The sequence below is a fragment of the Lepeophtheirus salmonis genome, chromosome 11 (genome assembly GCF_016086655.4).
Source record: "Lepeophtheirus salmonis chromosome 11, UVic_Lsal_1.4, whole genome shotgun sequence".
Lineage (NCBI taxonomy): Eukaryota > Metazoa > Arthropoda > Copepoda > Siphonostomatoida > Caligidae > Lepeophtheirus > Lepeophtheirus salmonis.
Window position 1 is genome coordinate 7,031,654 of NC_052141.2, and position 13,287 is coordinate 7,044,940.

The following is a 13,287-nucleotide window of genomic DNA, read 5'->3' on the forward strand; positions in this document are numbered from 1 at the left end:
ACAAACGTCAATTTTCAATATTTTTAAAAGAAATGCCACAAAATGTTACATTTTGGACATAAAATTTGAGACTCTAATTAAAAGAAATATTTTCAATTTCTTGAAGATTTTGTTACATAATTTTTGCAATATTTGCAAAAATGAACCAGTTATCGAGGGTAATTTTTTGGACAACATTATTCTTCATAACTTTTTTGTTTGTACAAGTACGAAAAAAATATTAGTAGGTTTGTGTTTCTTTTACAATTCTAATAAATACTAGTTTTTTTGCAATTTACTTTGCGAATTTCGATTGGGGAATTTTTTGAAGTTAATAGAAAATTGACTTCTCATCTAGACAATTTTTTAGATCCAAATATGTTGGATGTTATCTGAAGTTTATAACACATTATTTTTTTATATATTCATAATAATAATACTAAAGTTATAAGAGGCAATAATAAGAGGTGTTATGATGAGACCTTACTTAACCAGATTGATATAGTCAGAAGAATCCAAGAGAAATAGAATCAGAGTTATCAAGATCTTATTAGACAACAACGAAACATTCATATTATAATTATTAGTATATAGAAGTATTTTCAGAATATTTTTTAATTTTCTTAATTAATTTGACCATTTTCAATGTGATTCCCCTCTCTCTCCTTAGCCCGAGTAACACGAGGTAATCCTTAGCTAGTATTTCATATTATTTGTATGAAACTTACTACATAATCCAGTACGAACCCGATCTGAAGTTGACACTTTATTTTTTAATGGCAAATTCATCAGTTTATATAATTAGTTTCAAATTGTTTTTAAAGTTTACTTGAACATATACCTACTTTGATTTTGAATTCTATACCTTAAGTCAATCCATCATTATTTTCCTCAAAAGTATTTTTTTAGGATTTCAAATATGATCCCAAAATGGAAAAGTTGCTTACAATACCACGCGATGTTCATATAAAATTAAATTACTACGACAAATGTCATAGCCTTATACAATTATACAAAAAGTTCATTTGAGTTCACTAAGTGGAATTGATCATCAAAAGTAGTGTGTTTCACCACAACAAGTTGCGTGATTTGAGCTTGTACTCCTCCAGATAGTATTAGAACTCATTGGCAGAGCCTCTATTATTTATTATAGAGGGCGCAAGTGAAGTAGAAAATAGGTTGAAGTCATACACTGGAGATGTTTGATATTATCATTTGTAGTGATCATTGAATAATGATCATTCTTTGTTACACGTTCGAAGCGGGAATATCCATCATCAGTTGAAGGAATACTCCATTCTTATTTATCTTTAAAATTGTGTTAAATTAATTTAAAATGCTCAAGAGAGAATCTCCCTTCGTTTGGATAATAAATCATGGGGGCCATGAGATTTGGAATTATCTGGAAGATGAAGAGAGAATGATGTGTCGGCTTTGTAATTATGTATGTGCCTTTAGGCCCCCTTCTAGAATTAAACGACACTTACTATCCTCCACGCACATCCAGAGTGTGGACATATTCAGAAAACATGTAATTAACAATGATGTTGAGATCAATAACATATATACAGATCTAACAAAGATGCTTGTTACGTGCAACATACCTCTTACCACCGTCGAACATCCAAACTTTTCAAAATTCGTGGAGAAATATGTTGGTAAAAAAGTTCCTAGTCGAAAGACCATGTCAAGATTAGTAAATGGAGTTAGTAAGGATGTTATATCTCAAATTAAAAAGGATGTGGAAGGGAAAGATCTTTTCATTGCCGTGGATGAGACTAAAGAAAAACAGGATCAATCAATATCAGCAATAATGATTGGTCCTATGGACAGCTATTACCTGACACAACCTTATCTCGTCAACCTAACAGATATCACACTTGACTATGCCAACGACATTGCAGACTTTGTGATCCAAAGTATACAAATAACTTTGGGTGAGGATTTTGACGAATCTAGGCTTAAAGTGTTAATCACAGATGGAACTCCATGTAGTAAAAGAGCAGGAGAAGATCTCCAGAGACTCTATCCCCAACTGGAACATATCACCTGTGTGCCTGAAGAACCCAACATTACAACTGAACTCGCCCTTAATGATTTCCCTTCCACAAATAATCTTAAAGCCGAATTGAAAAAGACTTTTTCCAAGACTGGTGAAAGTAAACAGGGCTTCCTCACAATGATGGAAGCCGTCCATACCCAATCAAGATCATGTCTCACAGTTAATAGTCTGAAAGATTTGCTCATTGTTAAATGGAACTCAAAGTTTACTGATTTGTGAAAGTATTTATTGGCGAAATTCAACTTGACAACATCTAATATGTTTATGTTTAAAATAGGGTTCACTAATATTCAAAAAGATCACATGATAACCATTATTTAGAAATGATTTGTTAAACTATAGTTTATTCGCGTGAACACTTGAGTAAGTTCATTGATTTTTTAATTATATCATTAACATTACTTTTGTTTCATTTTAGGATTAGCCAATGTTCCTAAACTCCAACAATACTAAAGGAAGCTATCTGATTGTCTCAAAAGGATTATTGGCTTCGAATGGCTGACAAGTGGTTTAGCTAGTGATACTGATATTTTAACTCCTAAACATTATTCTATTACAGGACTATAAGATATCTATTTGCATTGTTTATAAGTCACTCAGAGACAGAATTTTATACATGATTTACTCTTGAAGTAAAAGTTAAAAGACTTATTTAACTTGCTACTAGAAATATAATTGAGAATACATCAATTTATCGCCATGGGAAAAGTGTCTTATCGTTTATCTTTTTCTACAACGTTTTTTTTTTTTAAATGAAGAAACTTGTTGACCTTAGTTTGTGAGAAAGATCTACCATAAAGATATATGGAGTTTTTCTTAGAAGTTCGACAATATGTATCAAACATTGGTAGTATTCGAATCTTATTTTATTTTCCTCTTCTAATTAGGCTTTTTTGATTAAAAAGGTTCTCTACCCTAGAACAATAATTTTTCTAATATCATAATAAAACAAGCGATGGATTATTACAAAGGGTCTTTCATCAATAATATCATATATATATATATTTCGAGTCTCCTTAACAATTTCTTACCAATGAGTGTCTGCGACAATGGATAGGTAGAGGAACAACATGTCCAATATTACTAATAATTTAAGGAAGAAAAACTATTTCATCAAGATTCAAGAATCAGAACGTTTTACTACATTCCAAATCGATCTGTCACTCATTATGCTGCGATAAAAAAACATGGTCAATATTATTTTAAAAGGCCAAGAAAAAGGATTTCCCAAAAACTGGATAATATTTTTAATTTATTCAACGGATAACCCTTTCAGACCCATAAGAAATTGAAAAGAAAATTTAGTCCATTCTTTATCTCTCATCATATTAGAATTAATTTTTTAATAACCTCCATAGGTTCACCAGAATTTGATGGGACACTGGTGTCCCTCCGGTTGTCAACGGTAATTTTTTATTATGTATAAACAAAATAATAAAGTTACGCTATAGAGTTGAATTCTGAACATTTATTAATTATTTTGATATACTTTTTATTTCTAATTCAAACAAGTAATCATTCTACCATGAAAAATTTATTAATATTATTAGAATAACTGTTTTACATGTGAAACATAAATAAGCGATTTCTATCTCTTGCCATACATAAAGCAAGATTACAAGCCATAAATATGACCAAAGTTTGATTTTCTTTATTTTTCCTTGCATAGTAAGTAAATCTTTTTTTTCTGTTTTGTTCAAACTCCGGTAAATGTCCACTGTGATTGTCAATTATAATGGATTTATTTTTGTTGGTCAAGACCGCTGGTTCTTAATCTTGGTGGAGGTACTGAACCACACCAGTTTCATATGAATATTCGCCGAACCCCTAGGGTTCAATCGAACCCAGTTTAAGAACGTATGGTCTAGACGATTGGGTTGCCTTCTTACGCCCTTCATAATATTTATTCAGACTCTTGTAAATTACAACTTTGGAGTCAAGAAGCGATAATTTATTTGGATATTTAATCTTATAAACGATATAGCTATTTACGCATAATATATCAAGAAGAGTCTTGATTAAATCGTGTTGATGACCGAATTTTAGTGGTAAGAAGTAAGGTTAATAGAAATACAAGGTTAGACCATCATGTAATCGGGCATGCTAGAATTTTAAATCTGATATTTAGTACCGATTCCTGGGCAAGATAGGCAGATTTCGACAAAACACGAAGCCACTTATATTCTATGACGTCCTATTACTAGAATTTTCAATTTAATGTATCGTACCGACTACTGGGTAAGAAAAGCAGATTATGAACAAATTTTAAATCTAATAGAAAGAGAAAAAATTACCTTTCAAACCCAGAGGGACACCAGTGTCCCAAGAATTTTCAACATTTTTCATAAAACATAGCAAAATTTTCAACAATTACTCCTTATACATACTATACAAATATTAAAGAATCAATAAAAAAATTAAATAACCAATACATGGAAATCATGAGAGGTATAATGTTATTTTATTGAATTCCAAAAAATGACATAGTTTGAAGACTTATATAGGACAAATATAAAGTCCTATGATAAAAATTTTGGAGATCTACTATAACACTTTATGATAAATAAAAAATATCTTAAATATCATGAAAAATAATGCAATGATGAATGAATAAATATATGGAAAACCAGTGCCCTGTCGATGCGAATACATTATCAAATGTGTTTGTGAAGCCAATTAGTTTATGGTTGAATACTCTACACCCTCGGATTCACCAGTGTCCCGGGGGTTGTGTGGGATTGTTAAATAACACTGCCAATTCATTCAATATATCCAAGGAACTTCTCTATCTCCACAAACTAGGTACCCCTGGATTCTTAAAAACCACCGCCAAAGCATCACATACATCCAAGGAATACCTCTAATACCAAGAAATAGTTTCAAGCTGATGTGTATGTACTATTTAAGAGTAATAAACCACTTATTATTTATAATTCTCGTCGCCGAAAGGGGTAAGGCCAAAAAGGCACCAAGAACGCTAGTGACACACGAAGGAGGATGAGGGATTCCCTAAGGGAATCACGGGAATACTGAATCAAGGATAATAGACAATGATTAAAGGTCTTACTAAATAGGTTCCCATATAGAATTGATTACGAGTTACTTTATTCTAATATATCTATTTGCCGTGTACATAAAGGAACCAGTAAATAAGTAAGGTTTAGAATGACTACTTAAGTAATAAAATATATAACACGAGCCCTCTAATGGCCTCCCATGACGGAGAGTATTCAACCATATTTTAAGGGGATCTAAGCTTTTATCCCCCCCCCCTATATTGCAATAATATTAGTTATGAGACTATAACCTTACTAGTGATGTATTTCTATTAGCCTAGCAGTAGACATGCCACTCCAACGGATTGTGCTAAAAAGGTTGAGGTTAAAATATTTGCTTGGTAAAATCGTGGTGTACATTACCATTGTGAGAAAAAATTGTTGTGGGTAATATCATTGCGAAGCAAAATCATTGTGTGTAATTTCATCGCAAAACAATATTTGTGTGTGCAATTACATCGCAATTATGGCAATCCAACTATTGAATCATTAAGAAAAATGTCATGAAAGGCCCTATTTAATATACCTACCCCACAAGTTGTGCAGGTGAACAGCTGCACCCCTAGGTAGATCATACTCCACTTGACTCCTTCGAATATACACCTGGCCTCATGTTTACAGGGGAACTAAGGTGTACCAAGCGGGCTGTAGACTCTTTTGAATTTAAGGGCGAGTCAGAGTCCTGATTCCTACTTGAAATTTAAGACCGATTTTAGCGTATTAGAAGGTGTCATCGATACTTAGAAACCCGGTGCCGATGAAATTAATAACAAGTATTATGGAAATCGTCGCACATTAGTAGTACAAGCTACAAATTTACTGGACTTGTTGCCATATAGTGGTGGAGACCAATACAGTTCATACAATACATTATCATTATTTTCACAAGTCAGAAAAAAGGGTGAACGGATCCAAGCCTATCAAAAATTAAGTATCAACTTCATTTCACGTTTCTACAAGATTATGTAGTAATTTATATTCAAACAATATGAAATATTAGTTACACATCAATGACATATCTTTGAATAATAATATAATTAAGATATGTTCATCGAACATCGAAACAGGAACCCATTGAAACATTCGTCCAGATTGTATAGATTTTTTACAATTATTGAGCTTAAAAGGATCAAAACAATGTTTAAATGAAATGTTGAGATGGGAGTCGGGAAAGTTGCGTACGGTTTTGAAATTAGATTTTGTAAGTTTTATTCAAATAACAAGAGATATTTCTCCATTAATGTTTCATATATAATGTATTTAGTTCATTATGATAAACAAGTTTTCCTAAGTTTGGTGCCTAACAGGAACCAATAAGAAACCTCATCTAGACTATATGGATTTCAAATAGGATATATTTTATGAGCTTAAAAGTATTTTAATGATGTAATTTTTAGTTATTACATCTAATTTTCATGAAGTAATAACTAGGACTAATAAGTGACCCGAGATTCATTGGGATTATGTATATTCATCCATGATTTGGAGTTGCAAATTTTCAAATAATTGGATTCGGAGCCAATATCTCTAAATATTGTTAGCATGACATATAAATCTTTTTTACATTTCAAATGCTACAATTATTTGATATATTTTGTGGAACTTCTAACGAATTCTTCATATTTATGTTTATGTAGACGGTTTCTTACTAACAATGCTGAACAAGTTTCTTCATTTAAAAACCAATATAAAAAAAGAACAAAAACTTGATGTTGTGGAAGATTAATGATAGATACTTTTTCCAGGCCGATAAATTGAAGTATTCTAAATTATATTTTTTGGTAGCAAGTTAAATAAGTCTTTTAACTTTAATTTCATGAATAAATCGTACATAAAACTCTGTCTCTCAGTGACTAATAAACAATGCAAATGCAAAAAGGTATCTTATAGTTCTAGTAATAGAACGAAGTTTAGGAGTTAAAAGATCATCATAATTCGATGAACCACTTGCTGAACATTCGAAACAAAACTCCTTTGAGACCATCAGATAGCTTCATGTAGTTTACTTGGAGATGATGAGCATTGGCTGATCCTAAAATGAAACAAAGATTATTTTAATGATGCACTGAATATAGAAAACTCAATTAGCTTACCCAAGTCTTCTCGTGAATAAACTATAATTAAACAAATTACTTCTAAATAATGGTTCTCGTTTGATCATTATGAATATTATTGAAGCCTATTTTAAACATAAACGTTATTAGAGTTTGTCACGTTGAATTTCGTGAATATGTACTTACTCTCCTCACAAATCACTAAACTTTGAGTTCCATTTAATAATGAGCATATCTCTAAGAATATCTACGGCGAGAAATGAGCTTGATTGAGAATGGACAGTTTCCATCATAGTGATTAAGCACCGTTTACTACGTCCAACCTTCAAAAAAGTTTTTTTCAATTCGGTAATAAGATTATTCGTGGGAGGGAAATCATTCAGTTCAGCTGTATTATTGGGCCCTTCCGACACACAGGTGATATGTTCCAGTTGGGGATATAGTCTCTGGAGATCTTTTCCGGCTCTTTTACTGGATGAAGTTCCATCAGTGATGAATATTTTAAACCTGGATTCATCAAAGTCCTCACCCAAAGTTATTTGTATACTTTGGGTCACAAAATCCGCAATGTTGTTGGCATATTCAAGTTTGATATCTGTTAGGTTTACGAGATAAGGGGGAGTCAGGAAATAACTCTCCATAGGGCCAATCATCACTGCTGATATGGATCGTTCCTGTTTTTGTTTCGTTTCATCCACAGCAATGAAGAGATCCTTTCCTTCCACTTCCTTTTTAATTTTGGCGATAACATCCTCACTGACCTCATTCACTAATCTTGTCATGGTCTTTTGACTAGGAACTTGTTTACCAACATATTTCTCCACGAATTTTGAAAAGTTTGGATGTTCGACGGTGGCAAGAGGTATGTTGCACGTTACAAGCATCTTTGTGAGATCGGAATAGAAGTCGTCGCTGTCAACATCATCGTTTATTACATGACTTTTGTAAATTGCCAGATTCTTGATGTGTGAAGAGGAGGATATGTGTCGTTTGATTCTGGAAGGGGGGCTAAATGTGCAAGTGAAACTACAAATCCGACAAATCATCATTTTTTCATCCTGAAGGTAATTCCAAATTTCATGGCCTCCGTTATTCATAATCCAAACGAGAGCAGAAACTTTTTTAGGCATTTTAATATAATAAGACTATAACGCACAGGTATATGTGATTGGAGTATTTATTCTAAGTGGCAACTACTGGCGGATGTTCCCGCTACAGAGGTGTGACAAAGAATGATCACTAGTAACTAGTAAATATTAAACATCTCGCATCTATGTCTGCTGCCTTTTTCTTTTTTCTTCTCTTGACTAGCTTTTTTATCCACTCTCAACCTCGACTGTCAAATTTTTACTAACATAATCGAATATAATGCCTTGAATAAGCTCTTTTTGCTTTGTGATTTTGACTATTCTCTCTAGATATATATATATATATTCTAATAATACTAGGTAAATCAAGTTTTCTAAAGCATCCCCACATTTATATAGCTTGGAATAGTTTGTAATACAGACAAATAATAGTTCTTCAACTAACAATAGGAATTTTGAAGTATCTACTCGCCTGACAAGTATGTCAATAACGAAATAGTATATGCATGTCTAAAATAAAACCGTATGTAATTCATGGTTAATTAAAGGCTTCTGAACGTACCGCAAAATTGAACGGCGATCCACGGATTGTGCGTTCAATGAACGGAACAGAATTTTGTGTTGTTGTGACTGGTCTATTTCTACAGGTTTATATGTGTTTAAATACTCTGTGTTAAATTATTTCTTTGTAGTTAGTTAGTTGCATATTAATACAGAACCTGAATACACCTTTGTACTCACTCGGTACTACCCTTCTGTGGAGTCGATTCTGGTGACGAGCCTGGATATGTGATTAGTCTAAGGGTGATAATTTTGGTAAGAATAGAAAAGCGTGCGAGGAGAAAAGAAGAATTACTTATGGCATCATTGATTAAATAATATACATCTTCTTCTATCAATCATGAACGTTATCATTCCCGCCTTTATTATTCAATATTAATATAATAATATTAGATGGGGATAGTCGATAGAGAACTGAATAAAATCCCCAAAATGACGTCGCCTTCTGTCTGGATTTCTGAAAATGGAGGCCTAGGAATTTGGAAAATACTTACCGGATGAGAAACAGATGGTTTGTCGGATTTGTCGATATAAATGTGCCTTTAATTCCCTGTCTAGAATTACACGCCACTCATTATGCTCATCTCATAACAAAAGTATGGATATTCATCTATAAAATCAATTTAACGATGAATACATCAAGTCAGACTTTAACTTTGATCTCACAACGATGCTTATTGCATGTAATATAACCTTATCCATTGCTAATCATCTACGTTCAAAAAATTTATGGAGAAATACAAGGGTAAACATATCCCTTCCCGAGGAACCATCATTAAATTAGTGGAGGATGTTGGTACTGATGTCATATATAGAAATACATATAAAAATGTTCTGAGTCATCCACACCAAATGATGATCAAGTTATCAGTAAAAAGTATTTACGAATATCGAAATGGAACTCTGAATTTTGTACTATCTCACAGTAAGTATTCAATTTTTTTTTAAATGTAACCATAAAATATGATTCTATTTTAGCTAAACATATCAAGAATTATGATACACAACTCAGTAAAGGGCAAAAACAACTGCTTAAATGGTCACAACAACGGGGGTAGTAACTTTGGATGGTTTGCAACTAGTTTGTCTGAGACTACTTACTTCGCTTTAAGACTTGGGTATGATAATTAGGTTTTCCAATATTACATAGTCAATAAATATTACTTTTTATCACTTAAGGCTTAGCTATGGTTGATGGGCTCCAAGAAATGGTGTTCAGAAAACTCATAAAAGACAAAACAACTGTTTAAATGGTCACAACAACGAGGGTAGTTACATTGGGTGTTGCATTATAATTAACAATTGTGTATATCCTTCATGATAATAGTATGTTGTTATATAAGCATACCTAAATAACGGGGGAAAATCTTTTTTGATGCTCTTAATAGGGAGTAATATCGCCGGACATTACTACATAATTAGCTTTTGCTCTAAATCTTTACGATGAATTTATTTCTAACATTTTTTTATTAATATATTTATTGTCTAATTTTATGATTTTGACATTTACTTTATTATTAATAATTAGTTAGATCTCATTGGTAGAGATATATCTATCCTGTGCACAATTGTATATAGCAACTTCCACATGAAGAAGAGGGGTGATTATCTTTTTGATTAAACTCCCACGTCTCGCTTGTGTATTGCAACCTAAAGTTATGACATATTTAACTGAATTCCGATGTTAGAACAAGAAAAAATTATCCGGATCAATCTATTATTTCAATATTCTGTATTTATAATTTATTATTATTAATAGTTATATGATTTTAATTGTTTAATTTTGTATATTTAACTTAAATGTTTAATGGTTTATTTTTTAGTATGTAGATTATATTTAATTAAAGCCTTCTTTTTTAAACTTTGAGCTTCAAATATATTTCAAATACTCTACTTTGTCGTTTCATTAGCTATTATTCTGAGAATAAGGTTCATAACGAATTACAATTTCATGGAGTGTGACGTTTTCAAATCTACTGTAACGGATAAAAAACGTCGAAGTCAATTATACGTAGTATATCTTCATTAAACATTTTGCTAATAAATACATTAGTTATACCCTCAAAAATCATAATAAAGCAGGCAGATGATAATCACATCAGTATTTTAAACAATGATACCATATGTCTTTTTCCCCCCTCCTCCTCGCACGCGTTTTTCTCTACAACATTATCAACTATAGTGATTACTCATCATATTAATAGTAATTTTGGTAGTGGTACGGTTGTCCACAGGATAAGTATTCTAGAAACACGACTGTGCAAATTCACGGGCAATTTTTGAAATTGGGGAGGACCTAAAGCCCCTGCACACACCCCTGATATTAATATTAATGTGAATTAACCACTCCAAAAAGTATTTCAAATTGAGTGGATGTTTGAGTTAAATATTACTGGCTGCAATCAAGATTAATAGTACATATTTCTATTAATCTTGGCTCCAAAGTATTTTTTCAACGTCACCTACATGTTGGGCTTTAGTTAACAAAAACTATTTATTTTTAGGAAAAATACTCAAATCATATATTCAAAGGTCCAATCATATATTAATATTTATATTATATTATATTTATAAAATGACAGTTAATATTTCAAAGATATATTACAATCAATTATAGGCATTAAATTCAAGTTTTTGTGATAAATTAATATATCCGAGAGTGTTAACTGTATTTCAAAACCTCCGTTTTATTTATTTTACTTAATTTGGCCCCAATATTGTTTAAGAAATATAATTTATTGATTTCCTAATTCTATCAATGTGGCGGTGAATTTTGGCTACTTTAATAACAATTTGCGGTGCATTCAAAGGATTAATCAGAATCATTTGTGGAATGAACTATAGTATGTGAGAAAACTTATTCCATGTTCAATTTTGAGAAAAAGTGTTCTAGCTTCCTCTTGGGTTGACGTGCTACAATTATGTAATTTTATTTCAATGATTCAGTACTATTAAGAGTTGGTCATTAGTTACATGTAATAGATTTTAATCATTAATTATGAGTTAATTTATCTATATTTACATATTGAATTAAGAGGAGACCGATACGAATCACAACAGACATAGCTATTCTACTTACATATGTAAAATAAAATATTGTTAGTGGGCAGTTAGTGTTTTAAACTTTAGTTGTAGTATTTGGAGTATACGACAAATATATGCCTCAAAAACTTTACAGCTTCATTTAACGAGCGCGCTATTGTCCAAGCCTGGTTAATTTTATTTTAAATTATTTTTTAAGGGCAAAAACATCAGTTTAATAGTATTTTTAAAGTTTAATTTATAAAACCCTTTAACATATATCTACTTTATTTGTATACATGAAGTCAATCCATCATTTTTTGGTCAAAAATATTTTTCTTAGGATTTCAAATATTATCCCATAATGAAAGAGTTGCTTCAAATACCACGTGATGTTGATATAAAATGAAAACTACGACAAATATTATGGGGTTATATGAGTTCGCCAAGGGGAATTGATTATCAAAAATGATGTTTTTCACCACAAAAAAAAAAGCACTCTGTATTTGAACCACCGAAATAAGTCGGTGATTTTAACTGAGAAAAAAGTTTTATTGATCCCTATGGTTTGCACTGACGTCAGTAAAACTTTATAAAACGATCTCGGATAAAGGAATATGAATATTATTTTCTAAGTAACATTTACCAAATTTGAGTTAAATAAGGTATGAAGTAAAAGTATTTTAAAAGTTATAGCGTATCAGCGATCAAAAAGCATTACAGAGTGATCCCTAGCTAGGAAATCAGAGAATCCGTATCCTTTTTTAAAGATCATACTCCACAAGGAGTCATCAATCAAAGTGTTTGAATACCATCCCACTCAATAACTTTTGTGATAATATCATCCCTCCACAAAAGCTTATGGAGCTGAGACAAAATCCGATTAAAGCCTCATTGCTCCTGCTAAACATTGAATTCCCATTAAATTTTAAATACCGCTCTGGTGAATGATGACGTTTAATAATGACGTCATTCATTTTGTAATATCTTGAAATAATATGAAAATATCGATAAAAAGAAACTCGCTCAAATAAATACCTACTAAAATGATACTCACTAAAAATAATAGCTAATTTAACAAAACGTCGTTATAACAAACATTCTTCAAATTTTCATAGAGACCACTTAAATTTTCAGTTTCTATCTTTTAGCGTACAAGGAGATCATATTATTTCTACTAAGAATAGTGAAACAATCGTATGTATAAATTAAATGGTCCGTTTTTTGGAATTGGTTAGCTCAAAATTAATTCTTCATATGATCAACTCAAAAAAATAAAAAAATAAAAAAAATTGACTAGCATAAATATTTATACGATTACAAGTTCTGCATCATTCTCTTCAAGATTATATTTTGTTTTTGGAAGGGAATTGGTTTTTGGAATTTCTTTGAAAAAAAAAAATCCAAAAAACTAAAAGCTGTTGAAAAAAAATTCAAAAATTTAATTTCTTGGTAAAAGAAAATTC

The 13,287-nt window shown here is 31.3% G+C and overlaps 2 protein-coding genes and 1 long non-coding RNA gene across 4 annotated transcripts; 2 read left to right on the forward strand and 1 right to left on the reverse strand.

Annotated features, from left to right (window-relative positions):
* The first annotated feature begins 1,106 nt into the window (after positions 1–1,106).
* LOC121126077 (uncharacterized) lies at positions 1,107–3,499 on the forward strand. 2 transcript variants are annotated; one of them, XM_040721369.2, is made up of 4 exons: positions 1,126–2,262; positions 2,319–2,404; positions 2,460–2,888; positions 2,947–3,499. In XM_040721369.2, exon 1 carries the CDS (start codon positions 1,316–1,318, stop codon positions 2,258–2,260), a length of 945 nt encoding a protein of 314 aa, XP_040577303.1. In that variant the 5' UTR covers positions 1,126–1,315; the 3' UTR covers positions 2,261–2,262; positions 2,319–2,404; positions 2,460–2,888; positions 2,947–3,499. The 2 variants fall into 2 exon arrangements, with proteins under 2 accessions (XP_040577302.1, XP_040577303.1); XM_040721368.2 differs by having other exon boundaries at positions 1,107–2,262; positions 2,460–3,499.
* Positions 3,500–6,851: 3,352 nt separating this feature from the next.
* Positions 6,852–8,894, reverse strand: LOC121126088 (uncharacterized). Its single transcript, XM_040721386.2, has 4 exons — positions 8,802–8,894; positions 7,338–8,749; positions 7,191–7,276; positions 6,852–7,129 (listed from the first exon to the last, which is right to left on the reverse strand). The coding sequence occupies exon 2, from the start codon at positions 8,279–8,281 to the stop codon at positions 7,343–7,345; it is 939 nt and encodes a 312-aa protein (XP_040577320.1). The 5' UTR covers positions 8,282–8,749; positions 8,802–8,894; the 3' UTR covers positions 6,852–7,129; positions 7,191–7,276; positions 7,338–7,342.
* A 307-nt stretch (positions 8,895–9,201) lies between these two features.
* LOC139906556 (uncharacterized) lies at positions 9,202–10,294 on the forward strand. Its single transcript, XR_011782168.1, has 3 exons — positions 9,202–9,725; positions 9,779–9,918; positions 9,980–10,294. It is a non-coding gene; the product is annotated as an uncharacterized lncRNA (long non-coding RNA).
* The last annotated feature ends 2,993 nt before the right edge of the window (positions 10,295–13,287 follow it).

Excerpts from the sequence above, each read along its gene's own strand:
- LOC121126077 (XM_040721368.2), top strand. The coding sequence starts at position 1,316 with ATGCTCAAGAGAGAATCTCCCTTCGTTTGGATAATAAATCATGGGGGC.
- LOC121126088 (XM_040721386.2), bottom strand. The coding sequence starts at position 8,281 with ATGCCTAAAAAAGTTTCTGCTCTCGTTTGGATTATGAATAACGGAGGC.